The sequence below is a fragment of the Solanum stenotomum genome, chromosome 8 (assembly GCF_019186545.1).
Source record: "Solanum stenotomum isolate F172 chromosome 8, ASM1918654v1, whole genome shotgun sequence".
Lineage (NCBI taxonomy): Eukaryota > Viridiplantae > Streptophyta > Magnoliopsida > Solanales > Solanaceae > Solanum > Solanum stenotomum.
Window position 1 is genome coordinate 8,274,429 of NC_064289.1, and position 18,598 is coordinate 8,293,026.

The 18,598-nt window shown below is 35.5% G+C and overlaps 2 protein-coding genes across 5 annotated transcripts; both read right to left on the bottom strand.

Annotated features, from left to right (window-relative positions):
• Positions 1-291: 291 nt before the first annotated feature.
• On the bottom strand, positions 292-13,230 carry LOC125874777 (uncharacterized). Of its 4 annotated transcripts, none has more exons than XM_049555799.1 (19): positions 13,120-13,230; positions 11,850-11,891; positions 11,599-11,670; positions 10,572-10,637; positions 9,414-9,566; positions 8,564-8,675; positions 6,701-6,746; positions 6,534-6,605; positions 4,320-4,382; positions 3,956-4,110; positions 3,807-3,871; positions 3,478-3,628; positions 3,083-3,188; positions 2,863-2,998; positions 1,740-1,804; positions 1,476-1,640; positions 1,078-1,150; positions 904-984; positions 292-700 (listed from the first exon to the last, which is right to left on the bottom strand). In XM_049555799.1, the coding sequence occupies exons 1-18, from the start codon at positions 13,121-13,123 to the stop codon at positions 926-928; spliced, it is 1,605 nt and encodes a 534-aa protein (XP_049411756.1). In that variant the 5' UTR covers positions 13,124-13,230; the 3' UTR covers positions 292-700; positions 904-925. The 4 variants fall into 4 exon arrangements, with proteins under 4 accessions (XP_049411756.1, XP_049411755.1, XP_049411758.1 ...); XM_049555798.1 differs by having other exon boundaries at positions 11,599-11,673; positions 13,120-13,222; XM_049555801.1 differs by lacking the exon at positions 10,572-10,637.
• A 1,305-nt stretch (positions 13,231-14,535) lies between these two features.
• On the bottom strand, positions 14,536-17,225 carry LOC125874778 (guanine nucleotide-binding protein subunit beta-like protein). The gene is made up of 2 exons (XM_049555802.1): positions 16,262-17,225; positions 14,536-14,819 (listed from the first exon to the last, which is right to left on the bottom strand). The coding sequence occupies exons 1-2, from the start codon at positions 17,138-17,140 to the stop codon at positions 14,718-14,720; spliced, it is 981 nt and encodes a 326-aa protein (XP_049411759.1). The 5' UTR covers positions 17,141-17,225; the 3' UTR covers positions 14,536-14,717.
• Between the last annotated feature and the right edge of the window lie 1,373 nt (positions 17,226-18,598).

An 18,598-nucleotide genomic window follows, 5' to 3' on the forward strand; every position in this document is an offset into this window, starting at 1 on the left:
ATCACTATCTTAGACAATTATTTACCAACTTTAGACCATATTGTTAACTCTACCTCAACAAAGGTCGGAGTAAGCTTTATGCACACCCCGATTTCACTGCGTGTATGTTGTCGTACTCTAACCTTAGAACAAGCAAGAAATGCATATTCCCAATGTGTGTAAGAGAGATCGTACCGGTCACAAAAAAAGGAAAGACGTAGCTGGAAGTCGCGAGGATTAAAGCCAAAAGATTAGAGGAAAGCTTGTTATTTTATATACCGTCATAATATTTCTGCAAGATACTTTATATAATAATGTCCAAAAAATATAGGTCCTGGATTATATAAATATCAGCTCAATAAACTAATAGTCATAGTCAATGTCAAGAATTGAATAACAGATGTGCAGCACGCATGAACTTAAAGTTCCAATGCCAAAATTTTGTTTTAAGTTATGATGGCACAAGTGTATAACCAAATAACCTCATACTGGATATCATTCTAGAAAACAATACATCATCGGATGGGGGTGAAAATAACAAAAACCAGAAACAACACCACGCTATGGAAAACATCTCCACTAAACTGATGAACATTTATGTGTGTATCTGAACAAAGGACCAACTTCTGTTCCAATAAATGCTGCGGAGGACCACATGTTTGTGTTGCCACTGCTCTAGCAGGGTGCAATGAAAACCTTGTATGATCAACTTAACTTACCTCTGAAAACACAATTGAAATAGTAAAGATACGTGTAAGTGATCATCGGCTTGAAACCGGATATCAAAAGCAATGGTCCACAAAACTACAACATCTAAAAATCAATGTTCAATACTGGATAATTCCTAAAATCTCACAACTCAAAACATGTTTATTTCCAAAATCTTTTATGTGAAGTAGCAACAAAAGGAAGCAAGAAGTCCACCTTCTGAGTTTGCCTATGCTGTTTATGCACTATCAGCAACAGTAGGCAGTGCAGTAATTTTCCCCACAGCAACAGTTTTCCCTGCACAAATGACAGAAATTATGATCCTCCTATGTCGTGTGATGATACAGAAATAAAAAGAAATTTGAGGTTACAAACACAATGGTTTCTTACCTTCAGTGCGAAGAGTGAATCGTCCAAGTTGTGCAAAGTTGGAGAATTTCTCTACACATATCATATTATTCACCTGGCATGATAGTTTCAAGAGGTTCAAATACCAACACAAGACGTTAACCTAAGGATCTAGCTCTAAAAGCAACCAAAAAAGGGTGAACTTGAAAGGGCCTAGGGAATTCAAGGTAAAGCAAAGATTTTGTCCTCAAACTAGAAAATCTTCATCATTCCCCGTTAGAAAGGTGGGACAAAACACAGAACACATTGTGATACAGGAATTGTACCTTCTGCAAATTCAAATATAACTTGAAGTAACCCACAATTATGAAAGACAACCATAAGAGTCGATCTAAGAACCATGTATTCCCAATCTACAGGTTTTCAACAAGACAGCTAACCTGAACACGGCATAAAACAATAGCGCCATTCTTAACAAACAGAGGTTTTTTCTTCATAGGTTTCTTCGTTTTTAGATCAATCTGCTGCATCAGTTCAACAATCTCGCATTCCTCAACAACCGCATGGACATGCAATACAGCTTTGTATCCAGCAGTAAAAATAGCCTGACAACATGAAATTCCATTAACAGAAGACTGGTAGCACATGTGCAATTTAGAATCCAAGTGAGGTAATGAAATGCTAAGTTAGGGTTGGATTCATACATTGTCCAACAGCTCAAGAATCTGTAACTGTGCAACAAACTCAGTAACTGCAGGTATTGGCTTTGCTGCAAACAGTAAGCTTTGTTAGAAATACAAAAACGCTTGAAAGCTATCCATCACAAAATGATAGTCTAAACCCACTTGAGATTACAATATGAAACCACATTTAAATTTTCATTAAACCAAGACAAAGAAATCACTTCCTCTCTTATCCTTGTCAAAAATTTTCCTCTTGCCTTTTTTTTAAAGAAGCTGGTAACTGTATATTTGTTACAAGACTACATAGTGATTGACTTCAAGTGCAAGCCACCTCAATACCAGCTACAACTGAATGTGTGTGTGTTGCCCAGGTAAGGACTACATATCAATGTTAGTTTGTTATCAAATAGCTGATAAGATATTATTGTATGAGTTGCACTTGCAACCATTTCCTATTTGTTTGAATGCTTTTTGCTACAACTTAATTCATTTGCATGCCTTGTTCTAATTATCATACATATCAGCTTCTCATAGAGCTCAATATCTAACTAACCTACCTGATTAAATGAAGTGCTGTCAAAAGTTGTTTCTTTTGAACCCTTCATAAATTCTCCACAAAAATATGATTAAACTAGAGACTGTGGACAGCCTAGACAGAGAGCAACTCCAACACAAGAATTAAATACAAGTATTGTATTTATTTGTTCTTGCTAGACCACTGGTGCAACTGATATTTGTAAAAGGGCTTGACATAATCAGGGACTAACATGACATATACAGTATCATCTAAAAACATAACATAGCACCCTTCTTAAATTCACAAAAGTACAGACTGCTAACTGCTTTGCACACCCCAGTGAAAAAAGGCTACTTTTTATGCCTTTTTTCCCTAGCAAATAAAACAATAACATATTCACCAGTCCATTACCAGTGAGCTGTTATGTTATATGTAACACAATTCTTTCTCATGACATGTTATCAGATACATACCACTTGCTTACATCACATGGTCAATAGAAGTAATATTTCTTCTATTATTTAACTCGTTAGCAATAGAAACAATCAGAAATAATTGGCATAGATCAAGAAGATAAGGAATGTCAATTCATTATGACAAGGAGATAGATCAGTTGAGAAAACATACCAACACTGCACAAGACAAAGCCTGACAAAAGGTCATCTTCCTCAACTCCAGATAACCTAACACGCACATTTTCCCCGGGACCAACATGCCTTACTCGGTCTTCGTCACAGAATATGGCAAGAACTTTTACAGCAGCCTATAAATCAGCTCGTGAGATGAATTTCCTCGAGTATTCCATCGATCAAAAAACTTGATACAATTAAGGTAAAAAAAATAGCACCTTGTTTGGCATAATCAGTAGATTATCACCCTCACGTATGCTTCCAGACTCAATTTTACCCATAACGACAGTTCCCATGTCTTTAAATTTGTCAATAATAGGCATTCTGCAAAGAAAATGGAAATTGAAATAGGTAAACAACTTGGCACAAGTGTAGAGGGGAGTTACGAGACAAGAAAAATAGAAGGAATTCCTCGCTTATGATCGGGTGAAGGAAACAAGAGTGATGATGCATAGAAATAAAAGATCAAATAAATATTACAAACAAAACTTTCAAGTCTTACTCCTCGAGCAAAATAACCTAGAAGGTTAGCATTGGAATTAGAAAATATGAGTGCAGAAGGAAACAGCAATAGGAAGATGCCACCAGATAAGTAGAAAGAGGAAAGAAGTACCTCAATGGACCATTAGGATCTCGAGGTGGAACTTCGACTGCATCAAGGACTTCAAAAAGGCAGTGACCACTCCACCATGGGCATACACTCTTCTCCAATCTAGTTTTCAAATTTGAACCAAAAAGCCCAGAGATTGGAAGGAATTGAACATCTGAAATTCAAGCACAAAAAGAACACGAATCAAGTATCAGTAGCTTAGCCAATATGTAGAATCTTTAAACAAAGTAGAGAATAACAGTTACCAGTTACATTCAATAAATGAACATAAATATGAAAAAACAAGTACATCAAACAAAGAGGCAATCTGCAAGTAAATAATCCTTCTTTACCTTTCTTGACATTGTACCCAGATGATCTCAAGAACGGAACCATTTTTGACTCAATCTCATCATACCTTCATGAATAAGTTGGATCAAGATTAGTTGCTAGTGTATAAAGGATGTGATAATACAAATCGAAATAGTAGACGGAAGATCACCTTTCTTTAGACCAATTGACAGTCGGATCATCCATCTTATTTACAACAATAATAAGCTTTGTAACCCCTAGGGTCTTTGCCAATTGAACATGTTCGCGTGTCTGCCCACCTCTTTCATATCCAGTTTCGAATTCACCCTTTCTAGCAGATATAACCTTCACAATAGAGCAAACAATGATCAGCTACAATTATTATGCCTCAATCCCAACCTATTGGAGTTTTCATATCAATCCTCACTGTCCAATTCACTATATTTGGACCCATTTTGTTACAGAATTCAATAATTCGGGATTCAACATTTCCAAGTAAAGAGTTGATTCACACAAAATGAAAGACTTAAAAGATATACGACAAAAGCTCTTACCAGCACACCTATGTCAGCTTGAGATGCTCCACTGATCATATTGGGAACATAGCTCTTATGACCCTGGTGACAAATGGAGCACAATAATAAAAAAGATGTAGAGAGAGAATAGAAGCAAAAGTTGAAGAGAGTACATAGATTACAAAGAACATCACAATTTGCATGCACTTACAGGCAGAACTTAGTAAATATCAACTTCAACAAGTCATATTTTTTTTATAACCGAGAAGTCCGTCTGCCCTTTGGACCAATCACAGCCTTCTAAACTCGATGGATAATGGGCCCGCCCCTCTACCCTTCTCCACTTAAATACCGGGCTTCGCTTTGCATGGTGTGGGACTTGAACCTGCGACCTAAGTCACAAATCCTCCACCTTTTGCCACTCAAGCTAGGCCTTGGGGGCAACTTATAAAAGTCATTATTTTTGTTTCTTTACAATAAGGATGTGGCTTAGTAATGAATGAAGGGAAAGGATAACCCTAAAGTCTCAAGCTCAAATCCCAGCAAAGGCAAACAACACAAAGGTGATTGCTTCTCATCTCTCTAAGCTTTGGTGAGTAGAGCTACTCGACACCTGTAGTGGGAGGTAGCATGTATTCGTTGGGACAACTGAGGTGCAAGTTGACACTGACACCGCTGTCAAATAAATGTTAAGAAAGTTTGTTTCAAAACTATCTGTTACATCTCGAATCATTATTTATTACCCTCTCCATTTCAAAAAGAATAACCTACTATCTTTTACAGTCTTTTTCAAAAAGAATGACCCATTTCCTTTTTTGGGCAACATTCTAAGACCACAAGCTCATGTGGCATGTTTAAGACCACAAGATTAAAGGTTTTTTGGTACATTCGACATAACTTTAATTTAGAACCACAAGATAGAAAAATCTTCTTTATTTTATCTTAAACTTCGTGTCAAATCAACCTGGGACATTTTTTTTAAAACGAAGAGAGTATTTCATTTTAGGCGTAAAGACAATCCCATAAAAACTCCAATTTTAGCCTAGTGTCATCAGTCTATCAGTAGTAGCTCTCTAAGACTCTAACACTTCATTAACAAAATAGAAAACTAGACCTCGTCCCAATGTTTTGGACGGCGATAAAAGGCGACGCGGGTCTACCTCGCATTCGCCGCTCGCCTTTTTGAAGTGCGGCACCATTTAATACCAAAAAATTAAAATATTTAATTGCATATGTAAATAATCAAACAATAACATATTAGCAAATTTTTCAATTCAAAAACTAAAAATCGATAGTACATACTAAAAGTCTAAAACTTGAATGAGAAAAAAAACAGAACAAAAGTCAAAACAAAGGTAGATGTGACTCTAAAGTCTAAAGAAGGAAAAAGAACAAAGGAAGAAGAAATCTGAAGAAGAAAAGAAGAAATATGTATTGGTTAGACTTTGGAGTCACTGAAAAATTTGTTGTCTTTTTATAAGAAAATACAACAGGCGACGCCTTTCTAGCCTCTCGCCTTTAGTCATCATGGCACTGCCTTTTGAAGATCGCCTCACCACAATGCTAAAAGGCAATGAAGGGTCGCCTCGCCTCGCCTCTTGCCATTGGCGACGAGGCGGTCGCCTTTCACAACATTGCCTCGTCCTAAGCTTTTCGACCTTCTTGCCGTGTAGTAGATATAGGATAAAGGCTCAAAAGACAATTGCAGAGGAGATGAATGTCAATTTCTAGCGATGCAAAAGGGATTCATTTATGATTTAGGATCAGCATGGGACTTTTTCCAAGCTATCACTCATTATAAGATCACTAAAGCACTGTTTTTAAAATAATTGTGGTGTTTGGGCAAGTTTGCACACACCTAGGTTGATAACACGGGTACCTGCTACCTCTCACCAACACATGTAATGTGTATTCTATCCATCAAGGCTTGGACAGATGGGAAGAAACCACCTAGTTTTTTTGTCTCCGTTGGATTAGAACTTGAGACTTTAGTGACCACTAGGTAACTCCCTTTGATGTATTACTAAAGCACTGTTGCTTCCAACAATGTTTAAATGATACAAAATAGATGGTACCAAAAACACTAATATGGCATAGAGACTCACAACTTTAGATCAAGGAAAATTTTCTATAGATCTTTGAAACCGTGGAGCAAACGGCACCTCTCGTGCACATAAACTTGTCACTTAATACTCACACCTTTTCCTCACGTGTACAAGGTAAACCAGAGAAAGAATGACGATAAAAAGTTACCGGGGCATCAAGAATTGTAAATCTTGTCGTCTCTGTTTCAAAATGTGCTCTTCCTACTTCAACTGTTATTCCCTGAAAAGGAAGTGGCGACCAAGAAACACAGAATCACTCGTAAGCTCCTCCACAATCAGGTAATATACCAATCTAAGTAATAAATAAAGCAATACCTTCACCCTCTCTTCTTCATTTGTATCCATAATATAGGCCATATACCTAAAAGACATTGAAAAGGGAAGTTAAGAACTAAAAGGAAAAGCAATAATTAATTAAAGACCAGGTGTGGAGGATCACTCCACATGCAAGAAAATAAACTGGCTGTGAACCCTCTTCAAAACTCATTATCGATAATTGTGCACTCAAAGTTGACAAGAAGGAATCAAGAGATATTCTATCTCAAGAATAATCAAGCATGAAATATCAGGAACCATGCAAACAACACACAACTAGCTTCAGAATTAAAGAAATCGAGAAAAACAGGAATGAGGCATCTATCTATCTTTGCAACCATCTCTCGCAGATAAAAAGCTCAGTTGGACTCTAGGAATATGCCTAGCTTATCAGAAATAACAGGAACTAGTAACCGAATGTGTCGTAACCAAACTCGGAACTTCAAGAGTTCTAGCAGTAAACAATGATCCAAGCTTTGATAGTACAACTTCACATCAACCAAATTCTGCCTCCCATTAAAAGAAAAATACCGGCAGAATTGCAGATGGCTGGTTGTATAAGAAAACAATCATTTCATGGAATTCAACAGAAAAATGCCCACAATATCCTAAACTTGAACATCAGACGATATGCTTTACTGGGTTGTAATAAGAATAGGACATGAACATCTACAACTTGAGCTCTTTAATGACAAATAGATGGGCTAAATCTTCGATATTCACCCAAAGAAGCTAATGGTGGCAACAGAATCTTAAGCACAACAACTGTTGTCAAAAAGAAAAAGACCCTTCAGCCACAATCACACTTTTGAGGGAACTGTTTCTAGATGGTATAATGATAGTCTTATTTCCCAATCTTAAAATGAATTTTTATACGGTGAGCTATTGAAGAGTTCGAATAGAGGTGTTATGATGATTCAAAAGAACATAATAAACATTATTCCAGTGAAAATGTATCTTTGTTCTTTATAAGGATTTGCACAATTCAATACAGACCATATAACCAATTCCAGGAACTATGTTAGCTTATGAAAAGCGAAACTAACCTGAATATAGTGATTTCTGCAAGTGACAAACCAAAATAATAAAGAAGCAAAAACCAACTTTGAAAGGAAAAATGAAAAGGGATTACAGCAACCAATAACATGCAATTTTTTCACATCAGGCCTATCCAACAGAAGGTCATAGGAGCTACAATACAAGAGCTGCATAGCAAAAAGCATCCCCCACCCCACACACACAAAATACTGCACAACAACATACTCAATGCTTTCTAAAATAACAAAATGCTCTAAAGCAATCAGATCACTTCTAAGAGCTGTGCAAATTAACTAGCACATAATTCGGATTCCAAAACTAAATTACTAATTAGTGAACCTAACAAATCCTTTAAAAGTGGAACAACAGCTAGTTTTTCCTTGATTGCAATTATCATATCTCATTATTGTCATTCACATTTGAACAAAAGATTCACAGAAAGCAAACCATCACAATTTGCAAGTAATATTGCAGATAACATACTTCTTTATAATGGTAAGGTATAAATTGCAGATAACCTACGTATTGGATGAGATCCTCAAAAGAGTGGACAATGCAAGTAGTTTATTTAAGAAGTGTTCTGGCAGAGTCATGGTCCATTTGCCATTGGTTCTCAGTAGATTGTGACTTCAACAGCCAAAATCCGTCTAACTGATGAAATAATATAAAAAAATCATGATAAACCAAGCTTCAGATTTAGAATGTATCGCAGGTTATCTCACAAACCAAGAGGCCACAATGAATTATGCAAAAGTCATACACAAGTTCATCAATTAAGAAACACTGACAGCATATCTTGACTATAGTAAGCCAGTAAAACCTTACCAGCTCTCTCTGTTTTTATCCTTCGCTTCTTTCTCATACTTTTGTATAGTACGGTCATCAACTTGACCACTAAGTAATAGTATTTGTCCTCCAATAGTAGACTTTCCAGCATCTGCAGGTGATATGGAGAATTCTAAGTAATAATATATGATGTTTCTCAGTTAAACCATTAGATCGCATCTTGACAGTTACCAATCAGCTTTGGGAACGACAACTTTCACATAAAAAACAAGAAAGTGATTTTGCATCCTTTTTTAATAATTGGAATAAGTAAAAAGTGATCTTGCATCTGACATACTGCACATGCAGAAATGGATTTTACTAGTTCAATAAGTTGGACACAGCTTACCTACTTAACCAAAATCTCAAACATCACCATTTCTATTTCCACGCCACACCAACATCTCAATTCTCATCAAGCAATAGCTAATGTTTTACCAAAGCAAGAATGGGGAGAAAAGATAAATAAAAAAATGCACGGACATAAAATACCAAAAGAGTTGAGGAAAGATGCATAGAGGACTACATCCACAGAGTACCTAAAAACGCTCAAGATATGTTTGAGAGGTAAGATGACATACAATTTAGGAGGAACTAAATAAACGGGCAGGACCTGTAAGTCCTTAATGATAAAACAATATCAGTACCATAAAAGAATTTTAAAAAAGACGGAAAATAAAACTACATAGTACCAACAATTATTTAATACTCCCATTTCCTCTTCTACCATATTATTTTGTTTGCCTGATTTTCCTTCTTGATACTTGGGAGATTTGTACTCATCAAGCTTCACTACAATGACAATCATGCATCAAGTGGACAAAGAGTACATAGAAAAAGGAAGACTTACCCACATGACCAATAAATACCACATTCAGGTGCCTCTTTTTATTGACTTCAACCTCCACCTGCATATCTTCTGGGGGTGAACTTTCTTTTCCAGAGACACCCTTTGGCTCGACATGCTCTGGCTTTAAGTCTGGATGTGCTTCATCTCTCAACTCTGATACCGTCAATGAAGTAAACAATTACATAACAGTTTGAATAAAGGTTTCAGTAATCTAAAGATATCATTTTTCACCAAAACAATTTAAACTCTAAATACCCCAAAAGTTCTCCCTTTTTTAAAACTTGAATACACAAAAATTCCCTATGAGTAATGTAATAAAGTAGGGAGATCTCAACAAGAGAGTCGGGAACAATTATCATTGAAGGGTGGGTACTTGAAGACCTCAACAAGGATTATCTCAAGGTGAATTTTCGTAGATATACTACCCAAAACGAGGCACGTTCCCAGATATATATATATATATATATATATATATAGCTTTTCTGGCACTTTATTGTCATACTAATAAACATAAACTTCCAAATAAATCTTCGTATAAGCTGAATCACCAAAACATCAATGTCTGTGACTACAAAATTGCCAAGCTGTTAGACCAGTATATCTTCTCTCGGCAGAGCAGAACCCAGAGAGAGAGAGAGGCACAAGTAGCAACTGATCTCCCTCTTTTAAACAGTAAGGCCCACCAGATTACTCTTTGTGAATACAGTTAAAAAAAAAAGGGATCAATCCCCATTACACTGACATCTTTCTGCAACATAAAGCCACCATTTCAGCGCAGATGACATGAGCCCCTTCAGCTAATTTCAGCATGATTCTTTTCCCAACTCCCACCTCAAAAACCCTCCCCGTCAAAAGGAGATGAAAATCAGGAAACTCATCGAGATAATTGATCTCATATCAAATCCCATCAATAGAATCACTTTTTTGAGAAAATACGAGACATCTAAGTCATACAAGTAAAGAGATCTATTCATTTTTAAGAAAAAGAAAAAACGGGGATTGGATTGATGATAAAACAGAATCCTGTAACTAGGACAAAAAATTGTTTATAGATGCAGATTTCCCGGTCAAGCATATAAAAAAGAATCACTTAATAACACAAAAGAATAACCTCCACAAGAACCAGATGATACATAATCTGTTCATGAATCTACCTACCATCTTCCAGCATATCAGGTTTTTCAACATCATCAGTCTTCCTCTCTTCTTCCATAAGACTATCCTCTACCATTTAATAAACAATCAAAACGTTATCCAGAAAGTTCCTAATAATATCAATGTAGGACATGAAAGCAGGGGAAAAAGTATATCGACGTATATATGTGAAAGAACAAATGTACAAGATATCAAAAAATAGATTTTAGAAAGATATTAGCAGAAACTAATAACAAAGTCTAATAGCCTTTGCAAGTTACAATATAGAAAAGGAACATTTTCTCTCCTTTGGATTGTTAAAAAGAAACTCTGTAGGTAGTTTCTAGTGTGCATTACCATCCAAAACTAAAAGCATCAAACTTTCATGAAGCCTACTAAAAGTAGTGATTTGAAGGACTCTTAACCTTGTCAAAGATATTTAAAACAACCACCCCCAAAGAAACAAGATTTAGAAAAAGACAATGTCAAAGTTAACAGTAACATCACATGATCGCATATAAATATAAGACCAACAAAGGAATTTTTCAAAAAAAATTCGTCCTATGAGGAATAATACCTAACTCCCAAGCAGGAAAACAAAAGAAGAGAAGTCTTACATGGACCCCGAGGCCCAAAAGAGCAAGGAAGCATCTAAATATACACAACAACAGGCCTAAATTTTAAACCACGAGAAGTTTCAATGATGTGAATCCACCAAGGAAAACTAAGAAGAGAAGTCTTACATGGACCCCCAGGCCCAAAGGTGCAAGGAAGCATCTCAATATACACAAGAACAGGCCTTACTTTTAAACCACAAGAAGTTTCTATGATGTGGATAATAATTACAATCCTTGGAGAAGGAGTGGAGCGGAAGGGGGAGAGGGATCAAATTTAATTATAGACTTTTTTTAAAAATCAATATAAATCATGAACTTAGCAATAATATACTGACATCAGAGCCATCGCAATGAGGAGACCACTTCTAAACACTACAAGCAAATAGCCACTCAAGAACAAGCAAGGCAACAACATCATTGAAATTGCTACAAACCTCCATCAGCTTTATCATGTTTTATAGCTTCATCAGGTCTAGCGTCTTCCACGTTGACCAACACAGTATCTTCTGCTGATATTCAATCACAGATTAGACACTCAAAACCATATTTCCTTATGGTAAAGTAATGTAAGCCATTAATGGTCGACTTCAATGATAAGTGGATAAACAATCTATGACTACCTAAGAAAGCCTAGGTGGCAATAAGAATAGAAGAAATCATAAAACTGTTGTAATTAATGTTATACCAGATGAATCAAGCTGCAGCGCCTTGATGTCCTCTTCAATATCTATCACATCAAACAACCAAAAGTATGAAATCCATGAATCCATCATACCCCAACAATCTCAGAAGTTATTATCAAATGGGAGAAAACACAGGGAAAAAAAACCCATCACAGAAGTCATTATCCATAGAAGGTGAGTTCGGTATGGAGGAATATGTTATCCATCGAACACCTAACATGTTTCGGTAAAAAATGTTTTCTTTTGAAACATATCATTTTTAACTAGTTGATTATAAAGTAGATACCATACATCTATGATGCTATTAGTAATATGAGCATTAGAACCCAACACTAAAGAAAACTAATCATAGCAAATTGTTGTCATATTTTTTTGAGCACATTAACTCTAATTGCTTCAACAAAATCTCAATTGACATCTTGCTTATCTATGCATTGTACTAACAGAAACTTCATGAAAATTGAAGGGAATAAATCATGTTGTTAGTAAATAGTTGTTGAATGGCACAAACATATCATAACCATTTAGTTCATGATGATAATACATAAGATACAAAGTAAGAACTTTCAAGATAATAATGGATAAATAGATGTTATTATTCAAAGTAGGATTACAATGTATATGTTTAGTTGTTGTAGACGTTATTATTCAATTTAACCCCAATAACTGCTAACTACTAATTGAATTAAATGCTATTATAAGAAAAGGACTTCCTTTGTCCTATCATTAAAAGACACTTCCTATTTAAGCTACAAATCGCCTATGTATTAGTTTTTCAAAAGATTTTTGTTGAATTTTTATGAAAAGAGAAAACTTTATTCTATATTAATTCACATTGAACCAAAATAAAATAGTAATAAATAAGTATAAATTGAAACTTACAGAGTTCACCATTATTAACCTAAGGATATACTATTCAACAAATAAACAAAAAAAGGACATAATCCAGGAAACATATCAAGGTGACCAAACACTGAAAAACCATATCATCAGTGAACAGATTTTTTATCATTAAAACATTCCAACAAGCGAATTGTCGTTTACTGAATCTTCACGAAAATGACTACTACATAATTATTTAGTTCTTCTTAAAAAAGCAACGGATATTCGATTATCAGTCAAAGTAAATAGCTTCTAATCTAACTCAGTATGCAAATTCTGTCAAAATGATAATGGATTAACTGCAACGATAAACCCTAGATTGAAAAATCGATAGAAGAAGTGAAGATCTGATACATAACATATAAATCAACAGCGAAAAAACCTACATACCCATGGTGCGGTTAATTGAGTGAGAGGACGCGTAGGGTTTGTGCTTGCGGTGACAGTAAATTGAAGGGCTGCTTATGAAAATCTATTGGATGCTGCCCGCTTCTTTTTTTATACCATTTGCTGAAACCGTAACCTGGGGTTTTAGGATCGGTTCAGATGTTAAACCGGCCTGTCAAACTATTTTACTTTATGAAAAAATTACTCCTGATTATTTTTTAATAAATAATTATTGATTTTAGTGATATTTTTTATTTATTGTATCATTTTTAGTAATATTATGTTAAATTTGCAAGTAAATTATATATGCAAGATATATGTTTTTCAAATATATTATGTTTGTTTGGTAAGAAATTGACACAATGTATTATAAGTGATATGTGATAAATGTATTATTCATCAATAAAACTTGTATTATATACTGTTCTTTGTGATATGTATTAAAAGTGATCAAATGAGAAAAAAATGTTACTGTTTTAAATGGTAAATATTTTTTTAATGTTGTATATTTATGTAAGCTTCCCCTTATTTTATTTCATAGGAAATTTTTTCTTTCTTTGGGACTATTTTTAAACTTAAAAGTTCTTTTTCGCTCATAAATTTTTTAAATCAGTAATTTAAGTCATATCTTACATCAACTTAGCAAATTCTAAGGATAGTAATTCAATTTTTGACTTTTTGTATCGATTTAGCGTGTGAAGGTTTGCTCTACAAATTGATTTATTATCATTCTTGTAATTAATTCTGTATTTTTTATAAAAATAATTATCATTCTTGTAATCAATTCTGTATTTTTTATACTTTTTTCGTGTTTTGAAGGTCCTCAAAGCGACTATACTTTTGCCATTTGATTTATTTTCATTCTTGTAATCAATTCTGTATTTTTTTATATTTTTTCATGTTTTGAAGGTCCTCAAAGCGACTTGCATCAACAACAGTTCATGTCAATCATCTCTTCCCATTTCTACTTTATACAATGTTGATATCACGTTGAGAAAATAAATGCTCAATGGGGTTCATTTTATGTCTCACATATTATACTACCAAACTCACTCCATTTCCTATATAATACGTTATGAATTTTTAGCAACAAAATAAAAGTTCACTCAAGTGCTCCAAAATTGTGTCATGTTGGTCATTTCCATGGTGTACTTCTGAAAATTCATCACGGGCTTACCCATTTTCAATGCAGAGATAAAATTTAGAGAAAATTATCCTTAGCTAAAACACGGAAGAAGTTTATAGCATAAAGACGTGACTAAAGCAAGTTAATTGGGCAAGGAAACAAAGGCTGGGAAAATGCGAGATCACTTCTCCTTTTCACCATACAAAATCATCAAGCAAAGAGACACACAGATGAAGTGAAGATTTGATGAAGATGGAGGTAAACAACAAGCAAGAAACTCCAATACCCGAAGATTAAGCAAAACAACTTAAGATTTATAGCAAGACAGATATCCAATGTAACAAATACGCACTAAATAAGAATCCAAAATTGAAACAGTTGAGGCCTCATAACAATGAAACACAGGGAGAATCTTCGAAATTTAAATGACTTTAATTCAGTATGGCCAAATGGCTCCCCTGGATCCTCTTCTTCCCTAATAACGCCCAATTCCCCAAACTCTAATCAGACCATCTGTATAGCCACTGAAAAGTGTGCTTCCATCAGCACTCCAGCTCAAACTGGTGCAGTATATGACCTGCCAATTTAGATGCAATTATATTTAGATTCACCATTCACATCACAACAATGGAAATATTACATTACAGTAACTGGGTCAACAGAAGCACAGTCCAGTACAAAGTTGCAGACTCGAATACTGAAAAACTATAGGAGCAAATATGTCGTTACAATTCAGAGGCATATTAATTCTATCATTGCAGAGACAGTGTACAATTAGCAGCACAAAAATATGCTTGATCTACCAAAAAAGAGAAAAAAATCTCCACGACACCACAGGTGACAAATTACACACAGATCAATACAATAACAACATACCCGGTGTAATCTCACAAGTTGGGATTGAGTGGGAAGAATACACAAACCTTACCCCGTCTTACTGGGGTAAGTGAGGTTGTTTCTGATAGACTCTTAGCTCAAAACAAATGCTTTGAAACTAGGATTACAAAAAAAATATGACAGCAAAATAGTAAGACAGAACGCAAATGAAGTACCAAACAGTAATACAAATTGAAGAATAAGAGACTACATGGCTACTAGATAATACTACTAATGAGGAGAAGAGAGGAGAAGGAGGCCACCCCCGCCTCTCCCCCATAATGTGTGACAACAATCAGCCACCTACTACCCTTCAACCCTTCCTAGCTAGGGCCATGTTTCATGTCATGTCTAACCACCTCCCCATGTTATTTTTCATCCTACCTCTCCTAACTACTATTAGGGTTCATCTCTCTCATCTCTTTACTAGAGCATCTGCGTGCCTCTTATTCTTATGCCCAAACCATTATAAGCTCATTTCTCTCATCTTGTCTGCCACAGGACCCACTCTTACATTGCCCTGTTAACTTCGTTATTAATCATATCTCTCTTGAACATGCCCACACAATTCTTGACTGGCTAACACTACCCAATTAAACAATATTGGTTTAGCCACAGCTCTGTAAAATTGACCTTTGGTCACACATTCTTATCGCACCATACCCCATCATTTCACCCACCCCACTTCAATGTGACATGCAATATCATTTAGACTATTACCGTGTCTCTGAACTTTCAGCCTTTCATTGACAGCTTGAAAATCAGAACATCAATACTACAAAAAAACTATATTCGGACAACAATAGTTTACAACTGCAATTTCCTGACCACAAACAAAAACAAGTGACTGGAAAGCTCCATATCCTGCAATGTTTCACTACAAAGCTTCTCATGGCACCAAAACTCAGAGTAAAAAGTAAACAGCAAAACCTACAAGTATCCTATATTGTCCTAAGCAGTTTATGATTTTCCATATGTAGTGGAAATCATTTCCCGTGATAGAAAAGTTCCCTTAGAAGATAATTTTTAAATCATTTTCTTAGTATTTGAATGAGTACAAAAGTAGCTGATATAATAATTGATTGATGATTATTGATTGACACAAAATAGAATAAAAGCTAGGATATTTGAAAGATAACAAACCTTGGACTTGGAATCGGTAGCAGCAGTTCCGAACATTTCACTCTCTTGTTTCAGATCAACTTTAAGATCAACCACGACGCTTTTGCTCTCCAAATCCCAAATCTTGATACTAGATTCTGTAGCAGCACAGAGCCAATACCTATTCGGGCTAAAACAGAGGGTGTGGATAATGGAGCCAGCATCAAGAGAGTACAGTTTCTTTCCTTCAGCCAAATCCCATAGCAATATGACTCCATCTTTCCCTCCGCTAGCACACAACGAACCATCTGGAGACACGGCCACAGTATTCACATACCCACTGTGTCCCGCAAGAGTGGACCTGAGCTTACAGTTGGTAAGATTCCAGATTTTCACAGTGCGATCCCATGAACCAGAAACAATAGTGGGCTGAAGATTATTTGGGCTAAAACGGACACAAGAAACCCAATCAGAGTGTGAATCCTGTTCCTGAATTGTGTACTTGCACTCACCGAGTGTGTTCCAGAGCTTGATGGTCTTGTCACGGGAAGCAGAGACAATCTGACGGTTGTCAACAGAGAAAGCAACGGAGAGAACATCTTTAGTGTGTCCAACGAAACGACGAGCAGTGGTTCCAGCTTGAAGATCCCATAAACGGAGCTCACCGTCCCATGAACCGGAGAGTGCAAACATGCCGTCAGACGACAACACGACATCTTCAACGAAATGGCCGTGTCCGGTAAGGCGGCGGCGAGGGACACCGTATTGTGAACCGTCTTTAGTCAAAGACCAGACGATGATGGACTTATCCCTGGAGGAGGTGACAATCATGTCGGAGTTGTCAATTGGGGTTGCAATAGCAGTGACCCAGTCAGTGTGGGCTTTCATGGTGCCGCGGAGGACTAGTGATTCTTGCGACATTTTGTCAGATTGGTGGCGGCCGTCAGTGAAATCACCTTTGGTGGCAGAGAATGGAGAGGCGGAGATGAAAATGCAGAGAAAACTCTAGGGTTTTAAGCGGATGTATTTATATGAGAAATTTTTTTAGGGTTTTTTAGAGTGCAGGCAAACGGGTCTGGGTACTGAATTTCGGGTTGTTTGAATACATGAAAGACCCAACTTCTCCTGAGGCCCATTAGCACCTTATAATCTCATAAATTTGACACTGTTTGCAATTTTGGTGCTAATACTAATGGTTCGAAGATCATGCAGAGATTACCAAATGTCTTGTAAAGTGAATCTCAATGAGGAGTCGAGGACGTTGAGACTGTTCGAAAAAAAAGACTTTTTGAGTTGGATTGTTGTGCTTTAACCTTTTGTGGGCTTTAATGGAGTAAAATAGACTTGATAGAAATAAGTTTTCATTTAGGACTAGATGACTTATGTGTACTTTTTATTCTGACAAATTATGTAAAATATCAACGCATAAACTTTACTTATCATCTTTTTAGCCTAATTAACAAAATTTACCTAAAATAGTCATTCCGCTTATTCTTTTTTTTTAAATGGTGTCTTTTTGTTCTGCGTCTTCTTCTTCTTTTCTTTGATAGATAGAACAACGAAGATAGATATTTCTGACTATTAGCCTATGTAGCTCGGACTCTCTAAAGTTGATGCTATACCTGTGTCAAATTCTCCAAAAAGGCACTACTTTTAAAGAATCAAACATGCACCCATCGTCATTTTTAAAGAATCCAAGCAACATAGTTTCTAACTACAATCTCTCTTAGCAATAAACATTTGTTATGATCCATGACTAAATTCTCATCAAGAAATAGATATTCATACCCTTTACTAGTTGTATCTGGTGGGGTTCTTGATTTTGCTTGACTTCTCAACTTTACGTTGTTATAGAGGTATTCAAAAAGGGCAGATTTAAAGTTTCAAAGCCGCCTTGATTTAAAAATTTGATATACCACAAGCATGAATCGTTTCGAGTAAATTATATATTAAAAGACTCGAAACGTCAAGAAGATTTCATACCTAAAATTGGGGATTGTTTAGAAGTGATTTTGAGTTGATTGAGATTGAATAATATTCTTCATGTATAGTGAGTGTACATATATAGTTAAGCTACATTCAGTTTTTTGAATATATCATAATATATAAGCAGTGTATAATTTATGTATATGTAAGCTATATTGTACCGTCATGGTATACTTTGTATGACTTTTAACTGTAAAATATGACTATATTTGTTGTAAACTAATTACTTAATTGCGGATATATTTTAAACTATCCCTTTTAAAATTTCAATTATTTAATAAGTATGCATGTTTAGTCTTACAGATTAAGAGCTACTTAATAAAATTATGAGTATGCATGCACTAGAACGAAAATAGTTTTTAGCAACAATAAATATATATACACATTAAATAA

Bases quoted from the DNA above. Each gene is read 5' to 3' on its own strand.
- LOC125874778 (XM_049555802.1), bottom strand. From the start codon at position 17,140: ATGTCGCAAGAATCACTAGTCCTCCGCGGCACCATGAAAGCCCACACT. The intron at 14,820-16,261 runs GTTTGTTATCTT...CTAAATTGGCAG, and splicing joins CTACCGATTCCAAGTCCAAG to GTCATATACTGCACCAGTTT.
- LOC125874777 (XM_049555798.1), bottom strand. The intron at 3,872-3,955 runs GTGATCTTCCGT...TTATTCATGAAG, and splicing joins GTCAATTGGTCTAAAGAAAG to GTATGATGAGATTGAGTCAA. The intron at 2,999-3,082 runs GTGCTATTTTTT...GCTGATTTATAG, and splicing joins TACTGATTATGCCAAACAAG to GCTGCTGTAAAAGTTCTTGC.